The sequence below is a fragment of the Euprymna scolopes genome, chromosome 9, assembly GCF_053919585.1.
Source record: "Euprymna scolopes isolate OS-2025 chromosome 9, ASM5391958v1, whole genome shotgun sequence".
Taxonomy (NCBI): Eukaryota; Metazoa; Mollusca; class Cephalopoda; order Sepiida; family Sepiolidae; genus Euprymna; species Euprymna scolopes.
In genome coordinates this window covers 150,364,239-150,388,804 of record NC_136490.1, presented here as the reverse complement: position 1 = coordinate 150,388,804, position 24,566 = coordinate 150,364,239, and the positions used below count along the sequence as shown (strand labels likewise).

Here is a 24,566-nt window from a genome sequence, read left to right as displayed (position 1 = left end):
AAAGGGTTGACATGCCGTAAAACAAAAACAACCAACCAAATTATCTTCAATGCTTCCGCTCAGTCTCAAAAGACAAAGGATATCTCCGTAGAGGTAACTGCGCGTGTAACTGTGAGACAAGGATTGCGCACATCCCAACCACACCTCTCCTGAATCGGCACTGTTTGAGTCTAGTGGCAAAGATAAACCCAGGAGGACTGGAAACAATGCTGAGATAAGCGGATAGCATAGATAGCATCTGGAAGTCGTAAATGGTCACCCATTTCGTACTGATCAGATTCAACGTTGCTTAACTTCGATAATCCAGCGAGAACCGGTGTGTCAACATGATTATGCGGTACATGTTTATCTTAAATTATCCATAATAATTTTTTTTTCTAAGTTTTTTTTTTTTAAGGTAAACATCTGATGAGTACGTGACTAAATATGCAGCAATAATATAGTTTTTTAGACTTGTTAGTCGCAATACGAAACAATATTGAAATGCCTACCTTTTGGAAAAGTAAGAAATGACCAACTGAGAAAATTTGATATTTAGAACTTGGAAAATTAATATGTATATATATATATATATATATATGTGAAAATTCTGTGTGTGTATCTGTATTTTGCTACCAAATAGCTTTGTCGATTTTCGGGTTAGAGACTCGAGATTTAACATAAGGAATATTGAAATTTTGGAGAATCTTTTTAATCGGTTTTCAAAAATTTGGCTGTCATAGGGTCAAAGTTCAACGATTTGACCTTTGAAAACTCCACCAAACTCCTCCACCAATTTTAGGTCTAAACATTTGAAATTTAAATGTAGGTTACTTGGACATGGATTAAACTTTATAATTTGATTTGAGCCCCCAATAAATGTTAAGGGGTCAAAATTGGGGTCAAAGTTTAAAAAACATTTGACCTCTGTGATCTCTATCTAATTACTCAGCTAATTTCTGGTCTAAACATTTAAAATTTTACATAAAGGGTATTTAGAGATAGGACAAGCTTTTTAATTGGTTTGGGTTGAAAATTTGAACAACCAAGGTATCAAATTTCAAAAGATTTGACCTTTGCAGTGTCTAGCAAACACTCGGGTTATTTTTATTTTTACATCTGAAATTTATACATAACATTATTCAGATATGCAGAAAGCATTTTAATCAGTTTTGAGGCGAACATTTGGCTGTCAAAAGGTCAAAGTTGAAAGAGTTGACCTTTGCAGATTCTACCAAATTCCTCCGCCAATTTTGCGTCTAAAGACTTGAAATTTTAGATGTAGGTAACTTGGACATGGGTAAAACTTTGTATTTTGATTTGAGACCAAAATAATAAATGTTAAGGGGTCAAAATAGGGGTCGAAGTAAAAAAAAAAACTTTACCCCTACGGTCTATACGAAATTACTCAGACAAATTTTGGTCTAAACATTTGAAATCTTACATAAAGTGTATTCACATGTAGGGCAAATTATGAACAGTACATAGGACCCGAGCAAAACCGGGCTGAATTGCTAGTATATACATATATATGCATACACACACACACACACACACACACACACACACACACACACACACACACACACACACACACATATATATATTAACATATATATATACATATATATACATATATATACATATGTATATATATGTACATATACATATATATATTAACACACCTATATATACATATATATACATATATATATGCATATATATACATATACATATATATATACATATGCATATATATACATATATATATACATATATCTATATATATAAATATATATATTTATATATATATTAAACTGGGAATGGCCTAGAAAATATAATATAAGCAAATGCCTGTTCAATTTTTTAACTAGCCAACAATCTGCGGTTGGCAACTGTTCATACTAGCAGAAATGAACAAAAATATTACAAAGAAATAAGCTAATGCTAAACATATGGAATTTTCGCACACTTCTTTATCATGAAATGTAAACAATCTTGAACAGCGAACTGATATTGTTGCAAAGAAACATAGGATAGAATCGAAATTGCTGCATTGGTGGAAGTTGAGGATCAAATGACATAAGTGTAAGCTAGGCACGTGCTCTTCTGACAGTAAGCCAAGGAAAATGTGAATGGAGAATAGCTGGCCAACTTAAACGCAGTATACGTAAAAGGAAAAACCAGTTGTGGATAGATATTTCTTTTTTTTTACAAGGTGGTCACCACTTATCAAGGCCCGGAAGCCACTCAGGGATAAGGGTTATTGTAAGTACAGTACGTTAGTGTGGAGATTTAATAAAGTGTCTACTTAAGGGGGCGGTTCATCAGGAATTTGTTTACGTTGGACTTGAAGACATCCAGGTTGTAGTCAGGTGGGAAGCAGGCAGACGGAACAGAGTTCCACAGGCGTGCAGTTCTAAGAAAGAAGCCTTGTTCATGGAATCTACGTTTTGATTTAGGCATAAATAAAGAGTGGGGAAAGTTTTTGACAGTGGATTCAGCTAGACGGGTGTTTTTCGTAAAATATTGGCGAGGGGGGACCAAAGATTGGAGTTCAGACGAGCACCTGCCATAGAAATAACGATAAAATGAAGATAGGCTTGCAACGTCTCTTCTGTGGGAGAGGTTGTAGAGAAGAAAAAAGGGCATCCCCCACTAAGCCACGGTCTATTTTGTACTCTGTCAAGGCAGGATAGGCTGTTTTTAGCAGCTCCTGCCCAAATATGGCAGCAGTATTCCACCATCTTCCCAGCGACCTTGGCAACAGACTTGATGTACGTGTTCCATTTCAGATCAATAGTGAAGGCCAAGCCCAAAAGCTTGTCAAAACATGGGGCTTCTCCTAGACGAGAGCCATCCATTTCAATTGATGCCAGATGGGGATCAGAGCGTTGATGATGCAAAGATAGGAGTTTGGTTTTAGATGCATTAAAGGTAACCAGCCACATCTTCCCCCACTGAACCACGCGCTCGAAATCAGAGGAGAGAGAATCAGAGAGAGAGTTTTGTCATTTACAACCTTTGATGTGTTGCCATAGATGGTCGTGTCATCAGCATAGATGTCAACGAATGATTTAAGTATGTGTTTAGGGAGATCATTGATGTAGATCAGGAAGAGAGTTGGGCCTAGGATGGACCCTTGAGGGACTCCAGCATTAATACTGCAGGCCTCTGATTTTTGTCCATCAACCACTACTCTTATGAGCCTATCAGAGAGAAATGATTTAATGATAGAGAGAACATTTCCAGTTATGCCGTAGCTGGAAATCTTGTGAAGTAGGCCTTTATGCCATACCTTGTCGAAGGCCTTTGATATGTCAAGAGCAATTGCCCTACAAAGGAAACCTTTGTCAAGAGATTCACTAATCCTATGAGATATAACCGTTAGCACATCTGCAGTAGACCTTGCAGAACGGAAGCCATATTGCGTGTCACTAAGAAGGTTATTTCTGCTGAGGTGGTTGACTATTTCTCTATTTAATATGGATTCCAGCAACTTACTCATGAAACACAGGAGACTTATTGATCTGTACTGAGAGAAGATGACTTATCACCTGAGTTCTTAAATACAGGGCATACTGATGAGGTTTTCCAGGATGTTGGAAAGCACTTCTCATTAAGGCAACGCTTAAACAGTTTTGTAAGTATGGGAGCAAGTTCTGGTTGAAGCTTTTTTAATACTATAATTGGGATGCCGTCAGGGCCAGTTGCTTTACTGGAATCAAGGTTCTTGATTAGCTTGGCGACCCCATGCACAGATATTTGTATGTTACCTAGCGTGTTCTGTGTTATAGGAGGAAATATGGGGAGTTGATGGCCTTTGTCGCATAGGGTAGAATTAGCTGCAAAGTTCTTGGCAAATAGTTTGGCCTTGTCTGAAGCTGACGAGATGACCTCTGGTCCATTGATAATGGTTGGGATAGAATGCACAGTTCTGTTCAGGATCCTATTTGTTATTTGCCAAAACTGGTGGGAACCAAGCCGCTGATCAGCTACTTTGGATTTAACAGACTGGGCATACAGCTCTCTTGCATTTTTTATTACTCTTTTACAGTGGTTGCTGGCGTTCCTGAAAGCAGCTTTAGTTTCAGTGCATCTATTACGTTGGTAGCTATGGAAAAAGTGATTTCTGTGCGCAATGGCAGCAGCACATTCTGGAAAGAACCATGGCTGGCTGGCTGGTAGGTTTTTGTTGGAATTTTTTAGATGGTATGAATCGGTCTATGCCTACAATTAACCATTCGGTCAGGTCTGCTACTATAGAGGACACACCCTTTTTAAACATGGAATGCAGAGGTAGATCGGATATAAATGTACGGAAGCTATCCCAGTCAGCCATGGAGTAAGAGAACTCAGAAAGCCTACAACAGGAAAGATGGCAAAATCAATGTACCACTTGTTTAGGCAGGGCTTCGGGCTTCAATAACCAGCTATTGTACCAGAACAGTCGACGGGGTGTGTGCTTTTCTGCCTAACAGAAAACAATGCAAAAGATGTATATCCGATATATAGTGTTCATTTAAGAGTTAAGGTTAGGATAAGGGTTAGTTCATGCTAGAAGAAAGAATAATATTGAGATTTTTCAGTCGGAAAACATTATTTTTAAATATCAATTAGAAGAATGCAGTGTGGTCTATGAGTGAGAGAAAATATTAAAAATATAAATGGGTGATTATGGGAGGGTTTGAACTCAAGACTTGATGAGCTTCATCATGAGTCGCATTTTCCACTTGGTGGGGATTGCGAACCCACGTGACTTATTTTTCGCCATTGCTTCCTATCCAGGGCAAGTTGGTTGATGGATGTCCAACTGTTGAGAGATGTTCAATCAAAAACATTTTCTCTCCACCTTCTTCTTGGCTTTCCTTTGCCTATTTTGATTTCTAACGTACCCTCAAAGCATAACTTTGACAGGCCAGACATGGCAAAAAAAAAAAATTTAAGGGTTTTACTTTTGATTTTATCGAATAGAGGGGGGGGGGTAGATAAGTAAGTTGACGAAGGATGGATATTTTTTTTCTCTCAAGCGATGACCCGTAATGAGACGCATAACGTTATTTTGAAACACCTTAATGCGATTGGCTAGTTGTTTAGTCCACATGATACAATCAAGGCCATATAAAACTACTACGAGGATATAAATGAAATAAATAAACTTGTGTACCGGCTTCGTTACACTTGTACTTTAACAGTTATTGGCACACTTTTTGATTTTCGAATGGTGCTGCGGTTTTGATCAGTTTTGATCAGCTTAAATGTTATTAAAACATAACTTATTTGGCTTTCTCATTGTCAACTTTGATAAGATAAGTAAACCTAATCAGGTTGTTGTTGTTGTTGCTGCTGCTGCTGCTGCTGCAATTTCAAACCATCTAAGATGGCCACCAAATTCTGAATGTAAGAGAATGGCACTTTTCAAAGGTGACATTTTTAATCTGCCTAAGCAATAAAAATAGCAAAGTTACGTCAAAGTTTTATATATAAAAAAAAATCAAAGTATTTGTCTAGTGAAGTTTGATGGTGCCGTGTTATATCTGGTGAAATTGAAGTTTGATAGTGCCGTGTTATATCTGGTAAAATTGAAGTTTGATGGTGTCGAGTTGATATCTGGTAAAATTGAATTCAAATATAAAAATGCACATTTGTTTTAGTGGTCGCCGATTAAGGGAGAAAATGCTGATTCCAGAAGTGTCAGTTATGATTCGAATCATGAGCGACGGCATGAATAATAAGTATAGATACTAATATAAACCACCCAATTTAGTTTGGTTGTTTTGTTTTACGGCATATCAAGCCTTTTCTAGTTATTTACTGTTGAATTAAGTCATTTTAGAAAAGGGGTTTATGCTTCACGTTTTTTATATCTTCAAGTTTTGTTTGATTGTTTTGTAACATATTAACATTTCTCATCTTATTTCGTGCCGATCCTGTCATTTTCTATAAGTTTTTATGCTTTAAGTTCTTTTTATCTTCAAATATTTATTCGTCATGTTTTGTTTGGTTGTTTTGTAGTAGAAATTTTTTTGTTTTTTTACTTTGCAGAACATGATTGAGTAAGCGGCCAATCTGTTGATTATTTTGAGTTTCAATTTCAATCAGCCTGTTAGGAATCAGTCTGTTAATGTGACATATGAAGCCATATTTATGAGTGATGTCAAATATTTATTTATGGAGTTTGGTTTGATTGCTTTGTTTTACGGCATATCAAACCTTCTCAAGTTATTTAATGCCGAACTTACTAATTTTCTATAAGTTCTTTTTTATATCTTCAAATATTTTCAATTATATCTTCAAATATTTATTCATGGAGTTTGGTTTGATTGTTTTGTAGTGAAAAATTGTTGATTTTGTGTTTAACTTTGAAGAACATGAATGAGTATTGTAAAGGAAAGAAAAAATAATAACATCAATGTTTGGTGTATATATGGGTAAGGTACCAGTATCTTTAGACAGCCTGATCTGGTAGCACCAAATATAATTGACCCAAAATCACATTAGATATTTGAGTTTGGATATAGGTGTGATTTATGTTGAAACTCAAACCACGACGAAACAATTGTAATGAATAAAATTATAGGTTTATACAAGAAATTACTGATATTAAACAGTAAAAATTCTAAATTGTCTGAATGCTTCGAGTTGAGCGGAATTTAGAAAAGGAAAGTGGATTTCTATTAGGAAAGTATTGATAGGGAGCCCCTGCTTTAAAAATTAGATTTGTCGCATCAACAATATCAGACCAACGAATCTCGCATCGGAGGAGCCATATAGATATAGAGATCAGAGAGAGTTATTCCTAGAGTAAAAAATAATTTAAACAAATTTCGAACAATGAAAATAATTGCGACCGAAAATGATTAAGTTGAAGAAACTATAATTAATAATAAAAAATAGATGGAGATACTAGTGAAAAGACGAACGAATTGACTAGTCATTGTCCCCGTTAACTTCAATTCCTGTACATGGTTGGTTTTAATATAAGTAAAAAAAAATTCACACTTAGAAGAGAACACCCCAGTGGCTCTAGAGTCAGCACCGCTCAGTGAGACCTTCTGAACCTCAACTCGCGACTTCAGAAGTTTTCAGTGCCAAATTCGCAAAGTGTCCGGCAAAAGCTTTTATTTCATACACATTATATCGATGTTCCATAAGTAAATTGACCGATTGTTACGTTATATGTGTGTTGACACTTTTTTTATTTGAGCTTAGCGGGCGGCCATTCACCAATATGCAAAGATGGGTCTCAAACGAGAAACTGACAGATTGTGAAGATTTACCAAGTAGATAAAAATCTAAGAAAAAGTTTTTTAAAATGCAGATAGAAAGCAAAATACGGAATGAAAGAACAGAGAATTTAATAAATACGACTAACACTAAATAAGAAATATCTCGTATTAATTACCATCTTTTTTTTCATTTCGATTCGTTTTCTTCGTCATTTTCAAAAGTAAGTTTAACAGTATTTATAACCAATTAAAATCGTTTCAAACCCCCAAAGTAACAAATCATTGTGAAAATAAAAAAAAATAAAAACAATGCAAATTTAGAGACACTTATAAAACCGGGTCAACAAAATGAGTATTCTTAAGATACACTTGTCGACCGCGCCTCGAACTGAAACTCGACAACTTCATGTCTGTGGCCGAGGGAGACAAGTCGCTAGGGAACTGACTAATGATCCACGTTCTAGTCTTCTTCATCTCGCGCACACATTCTTACAGAGTCAGACTAACAGAGACGAAATGCTACTCACATCTATGCACACACTATTAAGAAAGAGCGCAATGAGACGAACTTTATAAGTTTTGTTTTTACAACACCTGAAATCATTGGTAACTTTTTACTGTTTTATCATCATCGTCATCATCATCATCATCATCGTCGTTGTCGTCAAATCAGATTCTTTTCTCTTTAATCAAAACTGAGATCTGAGGAAAGTGTGTATGTAGAGTTGCTTCTCGGTGTGGTGTGTTGCCTTCTATAGATGTTATGAGCAGCTGTTAGCATTCGTCTATACGCCCTGCAAGTCTGTTTTAAGATCGGTTGGTCCAATTATATATTACAATAAATATAAAAACGTGTGGTCCATTTGCTTACGAGTCAGAATGTAGGAATTTCTGGTATGATTCTCTATTAATATATTTTTTTATTTGATTCCTTAAAATAAACATTAATGTCTGAATCGATACTAAACAATGACTTAAAATCAAATGTTATAGATTAGACTTTGAAAAGAGCGCAGATCACTGTAATCAATTTACTTGAATATCCGGGCACTTCCGCTAGCTTATAACAACAACAAAAAATAGTAGCCAGCTGAAGCCAATCAATTAACGGAACAATTCTATTGATGAAAAGCTAACGGCAGAAAAAGCGAACATTACCACAAGAAGTAATTAATTATTGAAATAGAACAACTGGTATTAATGATTTATGGAGACGATAAAAAACTGTCTAATCATCCTAATAGCTTTTTAAGTAAGAAAAGGCAAACAGCATTGCCTGGTTAATGATTTCAATAATGTATTGTACTACTTCTGACTTATATACTACATAAAAATCAATAATGTTTAAATCATCGTAAATCTCTAATTATACATAAAAGGCATTTTGTATGTGTGTGTGTGTGATATATATATATATATATATATATATATATATATATATATATATATATATATATATAGAGAGAGAGAGAGAGAGAGAGAGAGAGAGAGAGAGAGAGAGAGATTGTTTCCTATGGAGTCTGAAACGGCTGGACTGGTGTTTTGTTAATTTCACACAAATGTACTTTATGTGTCCGAGGGTGTTAATAGATAGGTTTTGTATCAGAATACCTGCAATAAGTATCGAAAATCGATAATCGAAAATCGATAATCGAAAAAAAAACAATTAAAGAAGGAACGGTCCGATTTTGACCAAAGTGCATCTGAGAAGTTTTATCACCGCACAAGCAGAAGGGCTCGGCGTATAAAATCAATATTAGCTACTTTGATACGACAGAGGCATATTCGAAATGAATGTTTCTGTTTAGAGCACAAGCTGAACCATGAGACTTTAAACTTGAATTCAACCCATTATATGAAACTCATTTTATAAAATCAACTGTAGATTCTCTACAGTGCAATCCACACTACAATGTATTGTATACTAAGTCATTGCTTCGGGTGTGTGAGGTTTTCTCTCGGTGTACTGCGATGGATCCCCAACCAGTACAGGCAATCAATCGATTTGGTTGAAAAATGGGCGATTTCACCGATTTCGATAACAATATAAGTATTGGGAGTGTGGAACATTTGTTGATCCTAATTAAATCCCGGTAAACGTTGGGTATCCCTACTAGTATTATTTATTCGCTATTATCAAGAATCGCCCTAGAAGCAATTAACAACACTGCGTTTCTTAATTTTGAGATGGGGATTGATTATTCGTATTAGTTAGGTTCTTTGGACTATTGTTCTCGTCTTGAATTTTATTTTCACAACGTTTCGATCGATGTAACCTTCGACCTTTTTCAGGTGTATCTTGTTGTCCAACTCGGACCCTTGGCAGAGTGGATATAGTACTTGGCAAAATTCAGTCGAAAAGTTATACTCTTCTAGAACTTGAAAGTTCGATCCTCAGTGTGGGCGACACGCAAAAATACAATTAAGAATTATTTAGGACTTCTATCCCGTCATGGCTGACGGAATGAGAGCATGCTATCCCGTGGATTAAATAAAGGGTTTCATTCGAAATTCCGTGCAGATTTCCGAGTTCGAAATGATACACTTGAAGAAGGTCGGAGGCTATATTGATCAAAAACATTGTGAAAATAAAACTCAAGATAAGGACAATAGCCCGAAGAATCCAAATAATATGATTTATTAAATTCAATAAAAATATTCCAGTATTCGACAGAAAGATTTACAAGTTTGACAATATACAACTCGAGAAGGTCGGAGGTTACATCGACCGAAACATTGTGAAAATAACACCCAAGATGAGAACAATAGTCCAAAGAATTCAAATAATAAGGAGGAAGAGATATCTGGTAGAGATAACGATGATACTGTCATTTAAATGGTTCACATGTTATGTTGACTGGACACATAACCTAGCAATTATTAATTAAGAATTAATCGATATTCGAAAATGATTTCTTTTTATTCTTATTCACCCAAACAAGGCACAGTACCACTTGGACGTGAGAAGCTACTATTTGGGAGCATATCTATAGGGACACTATGCAGATAGTTGAGTAGCGAGATGTTTGTTCGCATTACATTTAAACCTTTGTGTGTCAATACAATCAGGGAAGCAGGAAACCAGGAATAAATTCCAAATTCTATCAGAGTAGAAGGTCTTCCAACATCTAGAAACTCTACATTGTAGCGGTGCGATTTTGCTGCTTGTCGGGTTAGTGAGAGGAATTTACGTCGATGGCGTACAAAAGCTTTGAGTTTGTCAGGGCACATTCCATCAAAATAAAAATAGGTACACGAATGCAACATTGCGGCGTTGGGACAGGAGTTGGAGTTTGGTTGATAATGCAGGACCTTTTAGGTTGAATACTCTCTTCTTGACTCTGTTTAAGAGTCAGGAATTAATGGTAACAATACTTCATGCATATGCGAATGGTGGCTTTGTAGAAATGTAGGATACTCTCAGGTGCGAGTAATTTTCTAACATGGTAGGGAGAGCCCCACCTTATTTGCAGCAACCCTGGCAATGCCCTCAATGTATTTACTTCAATTCATCTTGCTTGTGAATGTTTCAGGTTGCGTATAATAAGTCATAGCAATCAGTAGATAAGAAGGTTTCTTGCAATTGTTAAAGGAAAGAAACTTTGTCTTAGCGGCATTTGATGTTACCAACGACTTACGTCTCCATTCCACTACAGACTGGAAGTCATTCCTTTGGGTTTCAACCATTGCCTTAGATGTGTGTTCATTCGTCGCCCCCCCCCCGTGTCTATTGTAGACCGTGGTGGCATCAGCAAATATAACCATCTCGGAAACAATTTTTTTTTTTTTTACAAAGTAGTCACCATTTATCAAGGCCCGGAAGCCACTCGGGGATAAGGGTTATTGCATCTATAGTAATCAATGGGATAATATTGTAGTAATCGTTAGTACTGAAGATTTGATAAAATGTCTTACTTAAGGGGACGGTTCATCAGGAATTTGTTTATGTTGGACTTGAAGACACCCAGGTTTTACATAAACATTTACATAAATATTAAGGACTGAACTTTTGGAAAAGTAGCATCGCCTGATGATGTCTAGTTATTTATAACTAGTTGACCGAAGCATACTCATGACCGTGTAGCGATACCTAAATGTTTATGTAAGAAAAAAAATGACCCACTGAAACATTCATTGAGCTAGCGCTAAATTGCTTGGGCCAAAAGTGAATTTGCAAAACCAGTTAAAAATAAAGAGACAATCCTAAATTAGCCCTTTGCCATATTCCTTTCTCTTTTTCTCCTCACTCTAATTTGGAATTAAATAGTTATTCCCTTTTGCTTTACGATGGACTATTCTAATATCATCACTGTCTTTATTACCTTCAACAGTTAATAAACTGAAAGCGTGATGATTTTATTATGAAGGTTGTTTATGAATATCAGGTATAATGAAGGTTCAGGGATCGACCCCTGTGACACATCTGCATTTATGTAATACTTTTGACGTATGAATTCTACCAAGATGTTACATTATGAGTTCAGTTATTGCCTAAAACCTTCATTGATATGTGCTGTGAGATGTTAAAGGAGAGCAATATCTAGCAAACTGATAAAAACTAAAGAGTTCAGTTAGAGAACACCGACACGCACGAAATGTTTCCGAAGAAAGCCGAGGAATATAACGGCAGAAACTTTAAATTAGTGGCAGCAATTGAGGTGAGACAAACAGTCAGAAAATGTAAATAAGGAAAATACATTCAGAAATGTTAGAAAAGCGCACTAATCTCTTACCCACCGTATTCGTCGGACCTTTTGCTAACACGCTGTTATTTCTTCAAGCATATCGATTGTTTCTTGCAGAGAGGATCATTTTATTTTATTTTCCAGAGACCACACCCTTGTTCACGACATCATCCTACTTAACCCCATTGGGAAGAAAAACTTTTGGCAATTAACACATTTATTACAAGCGACTTTCACAAACAACTTTACGCCCAGTGAAGCACTAACATTGAACTAATATATCCATTTCATAAATACATTCTTTCTCATACAAAACAAGCACGATAACACACACACATGCGCGCATGCACACGCGCGCACACACACACACACACACACACACACACACACACACACACATACATCTACATGCTTATTCAATTTACACACGCTATACGAAACTCGTATGATGTAAAGGTTTGTGATTAATTTCTTTTTACAAACAAAGCACTTTCTTTCACCAAGAACGTTCTTGGACTTTTTGAATTCTCATTCGCTGTCAACATTTGAGTCTGTATTGTCTAATCAATTTGCAATAAAATTAATTGTTTTTGCATAAACAAAATTTGCCATTCTTTCATTCTGATACTGATCTTCTCTCTAAAAGACAAGTCTCATCTTATCTATAGGCATTTCAATGTAAAGTGGAATAAGGACGACATTATTTCTATTATTCAATAACTATATGAAACCTTTTCTACCACCAATAGCAATGGCTAAGAATACACTGCCTGAAAGTACTTCCTTTAAACTCCTCGGCCTAACGTTTACAGGAACCATGAACTGGAATATATACATTGAGAGCATTGCCAAGGCTGCTGCAAAGAATGTGGGCTCTCTCTACCGTGCTAGAAAATTACTTACGCCTGATAGTATTCTGTACCTCTATAAGGCCACCATTCGCCCATGTATGGAGTATTGCTGTCACATTTTGGCTGGTGCATCTGCTGCTTGTCTCTCACTCCTGGACAGGGTTCAAAAGAGAGTCCCCAACCTGATAGGTCCTGAACTGTCATCTAAACTTCAGCCTCTGTCCCATTGACGAAATGTTGTATCCCTCTGCCTGTTCTACAAATACTTTAATGGTGGCTGTTCTGACGAACTGCAAGCACTTGTACCTCCTCGACGTGACTACTCCCGACAAACCTGACAAGCAACTAAGTCACACCCCTTTAGAGTAAAGATCCCTAGGTGCAAGAAAGCCTTTTACTCAAATAGTTTCTTCCCCAGAACTGCAAGTCTTTGGAACTCCCTTCCGGGATACTGTTTTCCCAACTGTACTGATACGCAGAAGTTCAAGTGTAATATGAACAAACATCTTTCTACTCATCTCCCTTCAAAACGCCTCCGCTAATTGTCCCCGATAGTAGCCCCCTACTTAAAAGTGGCACTTGCCTTGTTTAGGGTGAAAATTGAATAAAAAAAATTAAAAATTATGTTCATACCAATAGAATATCACATCTGCTTATATAATAAATTACTAATCTACAAAGTTAGTATCTCACTGGTTGGCCTGCTACACCGTATCCGTTTTTGGTTTGTTATCACCTAGAAAATAAGTTTCAAACAACACATATACTTAATTAATAGAGTTACCCGTTGTTATTCAAAAAGAAATCATACGCCAAGTTGCCATTTTTATTATTATTATTATTATTATTATTATTATTATTATTATTATTATTATTATTATTATTATTATTATTATCATTATGTTATTGTTACATACATTTCATATTTCTAAATACCATTTTGATATTTCCACACGCAATTTCATATTTACATATGGAATTTCGATATATCTACATACTATTGTAACATGGTAGTTACATGTTTACACTCGGACCGTACGTTGTATATCAAAGTCTCGCAAACAAAAACAAAAAAAAACAAAGGAAAGAAATTCGACTCATCCTTTTTCTAGTACGAAATAAAAGGTATTTAATAATGGTACTTTCAAAACAACACATTACATCTTGTTTTACAATTCTCTTAGTTCGCCATGTAGTTAACAAACCTCTCGAACACGTGCTCTTTCACCTCCCGCATCAACATGTCTGCTTCATCCAGTCACCGCCAAGCTGTTTTTTTTTTTTTATCTCTGCTGTTCTTTCTGCTGCTCTGTCTGCAGTTCGCCCCGCGTGCACAGTCGTCCGATCATTTAATTTTTTATCAAAGTTTGAATTTCATCTTATTTCAAAATTTCCTTGCGCACTCACACGTGTCCCCCACCCTCAAACGCTTTCGCCGCCCACATGTCACACGTTCATTTTACGGTGGCACGACTTCCCGGTCGCTTGTCTACTGGTTATTTTTCTCTCCGCTTTCTATTCTCTATCTGTGCTAAAACTAAACGAAAATTCCATAACTTATAACTTGCTCAAAATATCGGTATATGTTTTAATGAAAGCAAAATACTCCCTGACAACGCCAGATATAGCTAGTTTGATATATTATTGCTGCGAGTTCTTAGATGTACTAATACCGAAGCCAAGGAGAAAAATAATGCGAACAAATATTCCGGGTAGCGGCCATTTTTAAATGTTCTTTTCTGAGAACGTACATTGACGTCACCTTGATAATTTGCATACGTGTCATGCCGCTGCTGCTAAATACCCCATTTTGATACTTTATATACTATTTCGATATTTCTACATACCATTGACAAATTTCTGCGTACGCATTTCATATTTCTACATACCATTGTGATATTTTCACACACCATTTCTATATTTCTAGATACATCCCAGTCTTAGAAATTTCCAGGTTGGTATCTGGGGGCGCGTTTAATTCATTAGGGGAGATGAACCCTCTAATAAAGACACAAAGTCACGGGAAACTACCGTCTTTACTTGTCTTCCCGGAATCATCAAAGATCTACAATGTGGAGAGCCGTGGTCACCGACGCTATTAAAACAGCAGGGATGATGATGATGATGATGATGATGATGATATACCATCACGATATTTCTACAGAGCATTCATATTTCTGCATAGAATTTCTATATTTCAACATAAAATTTCGATAATTCTGCGTATCATTTCAACTTTTTTACATACGCTTTTGTATTTCTACCCACTATTTTGATATGTCTATGTATCATTTCCACGTTTCTACGTATCCTTTTTTTATAACATGACATTTCTTATTTCTACATAACATTTCTTATTTCTATATACCATTTTTTATTTCTACATAACATTTACAATTGCTACATAACATTTTTTTTATTTCTACATAACATTTCTTATTTCTATATAACATTTCTTATTTCTGTAAAATATTTCATATTTCTACATAACATTTCTTATTTTTACATAACATTTCTTATTTCTATATAATATTTCTCACTTCTACATAACATTTCTTATTTCTACATAACATTTAATATTTCTACATAACATTTCTTATTTGTATATTACATTTCTTATTTCTACTTAACATTTCATATTTCTACATAACATTTCTTATATCTATATAACATTTCTTATTTCTACATACCATTTATTATTTCTATATAAACTTTCATATTCTACATACCATTTCTTATTTCTACATAACATTTCATATTTCTACATAAAATTTCTTGTTTCTATATAAAATTTAATATTCTAAAAAACATTTCATATTTCTACATAACATTTAATATTTCTACATAATATTTCTTATTTGTATATAACATTTCTTATTTCTACTTGACATTTCATATTTCTACATAACATTTCTTATTCCTACATAACATTTCCTATTTCTATATAACATTTCTTATTCCTACATAACATTTCTTATTTCTACATAACATTTCTTATTTCTACATAACATTTCATATTTCTACATAACACTTCTTATTTCTATATAACATTTCTTATTTCTACATAACGTTTCATATTTCTGTATAGCATTTCATATTTTTACATAAGATTTCTTATTTCTACATTATATTTCTTATTTCTACATAACATTTCATATTTCTACATAAAATTTCTTATTTCTGCATAACATTTCATATTTCTACATAACATTACTTATCTACATAACATTTCTTATTTCTACATACAATTTCTTATTTCTACATAACATTTCCTATGTCTACATAACATTTTATATTTCTACATAACATTTCTTATTTCTACATAACATTTCTTATTTCTACATAACATTTCTTATTTCTATATAATATTTCATATTTTTACATAACATTTCTTATTTCTACATAACATTTCTTATATCTATATAACATTTCTTATTTCTTAACATTTCATATTTCTACATAACATTTCTTATTTCTACATAACATTTCTTATTTCTATGTAAGATTTCATATTTCTACATAACATATTTCATTTCTACATAACATTTTTATTTCTATATAAAATTTCTTTTTTCTACATAAGATTTCCTATTTCTATATAACATTTCTTATTTCTACATAATATTTCTTGTTTCTATATAAGATTTCATATTTCTATATAACAATTCATATTCTACATAACATTTCTTATTTCTACACACCATTTCATATTTCTACATAACATTTCCTATTTCTACATAACATTTCATATTTCTATATAACATTTCTTATTTCTACATAACATTTTTTATTTTTACATAACATTTCTTATTTCTACATAGCATTTCATATTTCTAAATAACATTTCATATTTCTGCATAATATTTCATATTTCTGCATAACATTCCATATTTCTACATAACATTTCTTATTTTCTACATAACATTTCTCATTTCTACATAACATTTCTTATTTTTACATAACATTTCATATTTTTATATAACATTTCATATTTCTGCATAACATTTCATATTTCTACATAACATATCTTATTTCTACATAACATTGCATATTTCTACATAACATTTCTTATTTCTATATAAGATTTCATATGTCTATATAACATTTCATATTTCTACATTACATTTCATATTTCTGCATAACATTTCTTATTTCTATATAAGATTTCATATTTCTACATAACATTTCATATTTCTACATAACATTTCTGATTTCTACATAACATTTTTTATTTCTATATAACATTTCTTATTTCTATATAACATTTCATATTTCTGCATAACATTTCATATTTCGACATAATATTTCTTATTTCTACATAACATTGCATATTTCTATATAACATTTCTTATTTTTACATAAAATTTCATATTTCTACATAACATTTCATATTTCTACATAACATTTAATATTTCTACATAACATTTCTTATTTCTACATAACATTTCCTATTTCTATATAACGTTTCTTATTCCTACATAACATTTCTTATTTCTACATAACATTTCTTATTTCTACATGACATTTCATATTTCTACATAACATTTCTTATTTCTATATAACATTTCTTATTTCTACATAACGTTTCATATTTCTGTATAACATTTCATATTTCTACATAACATTTCTTATTTCTACATTATATATCTTATTTCTACATAACATTTCATATTTCTACATAACATTCCTTATTTCTGCATAACATTTCATATTTCTACATAACATTACTTATCTACATAACATTTCTTATTTCTACATACAATTTCTTATTTCTACATAGCACTTCCTATGTCTACATAACATTTCTTATTTCTACATAACATTTCTTATTTTTACATAACATGTCTTATTTCTACATAACATTACTTATTTCTATATAACATTTCATATTTTTACATAACATTTCTTATTTCTACATAACATTTCATACTTCTATATAACATTTCTTGTTTCTTAACATTTCATATTTCTATATATCATTTCTTATTTCTAAATAACATTTCTTATTTCTATGTAAGATTTCATATTTCTACATAACATTTTTCATTTCTACATATCATTTTTATTTCTATATAACATTTCTTATTTCTACATAAGATTTCATATTTCTATATAACATTTCTTATTTCTACATAACATTTCTTGTTTCTATATAAGATTTCATATTTCTATATAACAATTCATATTTCTACATTACATTTCTTATTTCTACACACCATTTCATATTTCTACATAACATTTCCTATTTCTACATAACATTTCATATTTCTACATAACATTTTATATTTCTACATAACATTTTTTATTTTTACATAACATTTCTTATTTCTACATAGCATTTCATATTTCTAAATAACATTTCATATTTCTGCATAATATTTCATATTTCTGCATAACATTCCATATTTCTACATAACATTTCTTATTTTCTACATAACATTTCTCATTTCTACATAACATTTCTTATTTTTACATAACATTTCATATTTTTATATAACATTTCATATTTCTGCATAACATTTCTTATTTCTACATAACATTTCTTATTTCTACATAACATTGCATATTTCTACATAACATTTCTTATTTCTATATAAGATTTCATATGTCTATAAAACATTTCATATTTCTACATTACATTTCATATTTCTGCATAACATTTCTTATTTCTATATAACATTTCTTATTTCTATATAAGATTTCATATTTCTACATAACATTTCATATTTCTACATAACATTTCTTATTTCTACCTTACATTTCTTATTTCTACATAACATTTCTTATTTCTATATAAGATTTCATATTTCTACATAACATTTCATATTTCTGCATAACATTTCTTATTTTTACATAACATTTCTTATTTGTACATAGCATTTCTTATTTCTGCATAACTTTTCTTATTTTCTACATAACATAATATTTCTTATTTCTACATACCACTTCGACGTTATCGTTCTTGTAAAAATGTTCATATTTGTTTTCTGGTGTTGATGTCAGTTCTTCCCGATGGCCATTCTGATTCGTACACCCTTCGTTATTCGGGTGGATTTTCACCTGGGGTTTGAATGCATCCATCTAAAACAAAAACAATAACATTAGTTACAATAAAGACCGCGCACTGGCAATTATACTGCATTTAATTTTCATTCACTGTAGTAAACATACTTTTGTGCCGAGAGTGTAACGGATACATATATTGATGCCTCCGTTCAGTCTGAAGAGACAATGGACCTCCCTGTTAGGGTAGCTGCACGTGTAATTGTGATGCCAGGGTTGCGCAAACCCAAATATACTTCTCCTGGATCAACTCTGCTTGGTTCCAATGGCAAGACCATGTTGTCCCATGTGTATTTCCGTGTTTTAATTGTTTACAACTCTTGTTTAAATTTTGTCCTTCTTCATCTGGAAAATAATGACAAGATTCTATCTGTTCATCTCTCTGCCAGCATCCATGTCTACAGTTACATCAATATATATATATACGATACACGAATTACCATTAGCGTATAAGCGATGCTCTTTGTGTAAGCAAATCGAACTTAGGTAGGTCGGACGATGTCAAAACATCGTTAAACTCATGACTCATACAGCAGATGCCGATAGCGTTATGGTTAGGAGCCATGACGGTCGGGTTTCAATCCTGGCTTGAGGTAGTTGCCTGTCTAGCCGCACTGATGAGCTGTGAAACAGCGAAACAGTACTGTATGTGGATGACTAATATATATATATATATATATATATATATATATATATATATGTTACGGCATAATCACATTGGCACATCGGTTCTCGTCAGATCACCGGTTAAGCAATGTTGAGCGTGGTTAGTATCAGATGGGTGACCATTTGGGAATTCTAGGCGCTGTATGTGCTCTCGGCATTTGTTTCTAGTCATCTTGTACTTGACTTGCCACTGGTATTTAACAATGTTGTCTCAGGAGAGGTGAGGTTGGGGATTGCACACCTCCTGCTACAAAAATTCCATGCGAAAGCAACCCTTCGTGGGTATCCATAGTCTGTCCAAGACTGAAGGAGCCTGCTTTATATATATATATATATATATATATATATATATATATATATATATATATATATATATATATATATATATATAATAGGCATCCATAGAAACAGTTTATTTCGATAAACATATCTATATATATAAAAGTGAAAATGTATGTATGTATGTATGTATGTATGTGTGTATGTTTGGATGTTTGCTAAAAACTTTTCAAAGACAGAACAAAAATTCACAAACTAGGTCTTATATGAAAGCCCCAGCCTCCGGACGACAAATATCGAAAAATTAGCCCCAAAGGACCATCAGAAGTGGGTCAGTTGACCGATTTTCTGCAGGGAGGAGCCAAAAAAGTGACATTTTAATGTTAAACATTATATATTTTCAAATCGATTTAACACTCATACAAATTAAACTATGAACTTCTACGCTATGACAACGTTACCAAAGTTATTAGCAAGTTAAATTTAGTAAAATTGGAGACTTAAACCAAAAATAATACGCAAAAATGATAAATAAAAAAAATCACGCTTAAAAATATTTGGCGTGAGACGATCGATGCCTGTTTGCACAACAAAACAAAACAAAAAAAAACGGCCATTTTCTTTTTTATATTAGTAACACTACGACCTAATTCTATTGAGAGGGAGGAAGGTGGGAGGCATGAGTTAATCAGCATTTTGTTTCTCTAAAGATTGACATGCAAAGCATGACCTCCTCCTTATTTTCTTAGTGGGGGTGGGGGAGAAGGATGAAACCGCTTTAATTCTAAGAACAGATACTACACTTTGATCTTAGCCAAAACACCAAGTAATAAAAAGATGCGTATTATATATTTTTCGTATATTAAATTAGTACAAGATGTCATATTTCAAACATCACAAACGCTAAACTGCTGATTCAAAATTCTGAAAAAAAACATTATTCAGATAGCTATTCTTAGTATTGGGAGATTATGTTTTTTAGTGGGAGCTGGGGCAAAAGATGAAACCGCTTTATTTCTAAGCACAGATAATACACTTTGATCTTAGCCAAAAGACCAAGTAAAAAAAGAAGATGTGTATTGGATAAAATTGGTGCATATGTACGAGCAAAATACCCAGCGTCGCCCGGAATAGTATGACATAGCACTAGCACGACATATATACTAGCTGATTACCCGGAATGGCGTGGGATTGGAAGAACACTTGGCGACAGCTGGGATTGGAAAAAATTGGTTGATATATGTACTGGCCAAATGCCCAGCATCGCCTGGGATGGATTACATAGGTGGATATCTGTACTAGCAAAATACCCGGCATAGACCAGGATTGGATAAAGTAGGTGTATATGCACTAGCAGAACAACCGGTGGCGTCCGTGATTGTATGACATAGGTGGATGTGTACTAGCAGAATACCAAGCGCTGCCTGGGATTGTATGACATAGGTGAAGTACAGGTCCAATTCAACAATTTTGAAGGTGTTTGTGCAGTATAGGTCCGATTTGAACATTTTTGATGGTGCTTGTGCGGTATAGGTCCTATTTGGCAATTTTGAAGGTGCTTGTGCAGTATAGGTCCAATTTGAAAAATTTAGAAGGTGCTTGTGCAGTATAGGTCCGATGTGAAAATTTTGAAGGTGCTTGTGCATTATAGGTCCGATTTTAAAAATTTAGAAGGTGCTTGCGCAGTATATATGTTATAATATGCAAGTGGCCTCCCTTGGATGTAGCTTCATTATCAGATTCCATTAGATTGATATACAATCATTGTTATAATATGCAATGACCTCCCTTGGATGAAGCTTCATTGTCGAATTCCATTATATTAATATACAATCATTGTAATAATATCCAAGTGACCTCGCTTGAGTGTAGCTTCAGTGTCGAATTCCATTAGATTAATATACAATATGCAAGTGACCTCCCTTGAGTATAGCTTCATTGTCGAATTCCATTAGATTAATATGCAATGATTGTTATAATAGGCAAGTGACCTCCCTTGGATGTAGCTTCATTGTCGAATTCATTTAGACTAATATACAATCATTGTTATAATATGCAAGTGACCTCCCTTGGATGTAGCTTCATTGTCGAATACCATTAGATTAATATACAACTATTGTTATTATATGCAAGTGACCTCCCTTGGATGTAGCTTCGTTGTTGAATACCACTAGATTAATATACAATCATTGTTATAATATTCAACTTACCTCCCTTGGGTGCAGAGTCATTGTCGAATACCATTAGATTAATATAAAATCATTGGGGGAATTTGCAAGTGACCTCCCTTTGGTATAGCTTCATTGTCGAATTCCATTAGATTAATATACAATCATTGTTATAATATGCAAGTGAACTCCCTTGGGTGTAGCCTTATTGTCGAATTCCATTAAATTAATATACAATCATTGTCATAATATGTACGTGACCTCCCTTGGGTGAAGCTTTATTGTTGAATACCATTAGAATAATATACACTCATTGTCACAATATGTAAGTGACCTCTCTTGGATGTAGCTTCGTTGTGAAATACCATTAGATTAATATACAATCATTCTCATAATATGTAAGTGACCTCCCTTTGATATAGCTTCATTGTCGAATACAATTAGATTAATATAAAATAATTGTTATATGTAAGTTACCTCCCTTGGATGTAGCTTCATTGTCAAATTCTATTAGAATAATACAATCATTATAATATGCAAGTGACCTCCCTTGGGTATAGATTCATTGTCGAATTCCTTTAGATTAATATACAATCATTGTTACAATATGCAAGTGATCTCCCTTGGATGTATAGTCATTGTCGAATTTCATTAGAATAATATACAATCATTGCCATAATATGTAAGTGGCCTCTCTCGGATGTAGCATCTTTGTCGAATACCATTAGAATAATATAAAATCATTGGTGTAATATGCAAGTGACCTCCATAGAGTGTAGCTTCATTGTCGAATACCATTAGATTAATATGCAATTGTTGTCATAATATGTAAGTGACCTCCATTGAGTGTAGCTTAATTCTAGAATTCCATTAGATTAATATACATTCATTGTCATAATATGCAAATGGGAGTAACTTGATAGGTATGTTTGTAATGAAAAAAAAACAGCCATACAATGTCTGAAAGTTATTATTTTAGTGATAGGAGGTGGCGATAATGTGGATTAACTCATGAAGAATTATTGTCGAAATTAGTAACATATCCAAGAATTATGAAAAATGAAGTTTTAGTTATTTGATTGGTGTGTTTATAATGAAATAAACAGCCCAGTCAATGTAGCAAATTTATGATTTTAGTAAGAATTGGGCGATTGGATGTACGCACTCATTAAATTTGATTGTCGAAATTCATAACATATCCAAGAATTATAAAAAATGATGAAATGTGAGGTATTTTATTGATGTGTTTCTAATGACATAAACAGCCCAGAAATGTCTCAAAGGTATTATTTTAGTAAGAGGAGAGGGATTACGTGATTGAACTCAGAAAAAATGACGTTTGAAATTAGCAACATATCCAAAAATTATGAAAAATGATGAAATGTTAGTTATTTGATTGGTGTATCCGTAATGAAGTAGACAGACCAGACAATGTATGGAAGGTATTATTTTAGTAAGAGGTCGCGATTATTTTGGTTACATCATTACAAATAAGTGTCGAAATTAATAACATATCCAAGAATTATGAAAAATGATATAATGTGACTTACTTCTTTGGTGGATTTATAATGAAATAACCAGCCATACCATGTCTAAAAGTTATTATTTTAGTGATAGAAGGGGGCGATAATGTGGATTTACTCATGAAAAGTGATAGTCGAAATTAGTAACATACCATAGCCTATGTATCAATGTTTTTATTTTAGTAAGAGTGGTGGCGATAATGTAAGTTAAATCATGTGACACGGTTGTTGAAATTAGTAACATATCCAAAAATTATAAAAAAATGATGAAATGTGAGTTATTTGGATGATGTGTTTGTAATGAAAAACCAGCCAAGACAATGTCTCAAAGTTATTATTTTAGACAGGTGAGCGATAATGTTGGTTAAATTGTCGAAATGTGTAACAATCCAAGAATTATGGGATTCAACGACATACGTCAACATATATACTTACAGATTACCAGGAGTCACCCTGGATTCAATGAGATACATGCAAATGTATGCAAGCAGAATACACAGTCGCCTGGGATGTAATGAGATAGATGCAAATATATACTAGCAGAATACTTGGCGTACCTTGGATTGAATTAGATTGATTGAAATATATACTAGCAGAATACCTTGCGTCACCCAGGATTTAATGAGATTGATTAAGATATATACTAGCAAAAAACCCAGCGTTGCCCGGGATTGAATGAAATAGGCGAGAATATATATTAGTAAAATACCTGGCATCGTTTGGGATTTGATGAAATAAATGTGTTGTATATTACCCGTCCTTTCATATACACGCTATAAATGACCTACCCTTGGTAAGATACAATTATTTCATATGTGTAATGCCCGTCTTATGTGGGTAAAATATTCTTTTTTTTTTTCGAAATAACAAATGATACATAAATATACAAAATTCCTCTCTCATAAGAATAACAAATATATTACAAAACCAAATTAAATTTTCTCATTGTTTATACTATCCCGAGCAACGCCGGGTAGTCCCGATAGTAATTTATATAAAAAAAAAAATTATTGCGATAAACATATAATTTATAGAACAAAATAAGTGGTCACAAATTTAATAACTAATACTTCGTTGCAGTTTTACCATAGTAGCCCAGCTGGTTAAGATACCGGACAGCTGT

General features: G+C 33.2%; 1 protein-coding gene across 5 annotated transcripts in view; it reads right to left on the bottom strand.

Moving 5' to 3' along the window:
* LOC145284908 (transient receptor potential cation channel subfamily M member-like 2) overlaps positions 1–24,566 on the bottom strand; it is a 297,757-nt gene that overhangs the window by 203,217 nt on the left and 69,974 nt on the right. For 4 of the 5 annotated variants that reach the window (XM_080133985.1, XM_080133987.1, XM_080133984.1 and 1 more), the window contains exon 2: positions 18,688–18,825. The exons of the other annotated variant lie outside the window; for it this stretch is intronic. In XM_080133985.1, coding sequence (XP_079990111.1) covers positions 18,688–18,825 — 138 coding nt within the window. The remainder of the gene's footprint in view (positions 1–18,687; positions 18,826–24,566) is intronic. 5 annotated transcript variants of the gene reach the window in all.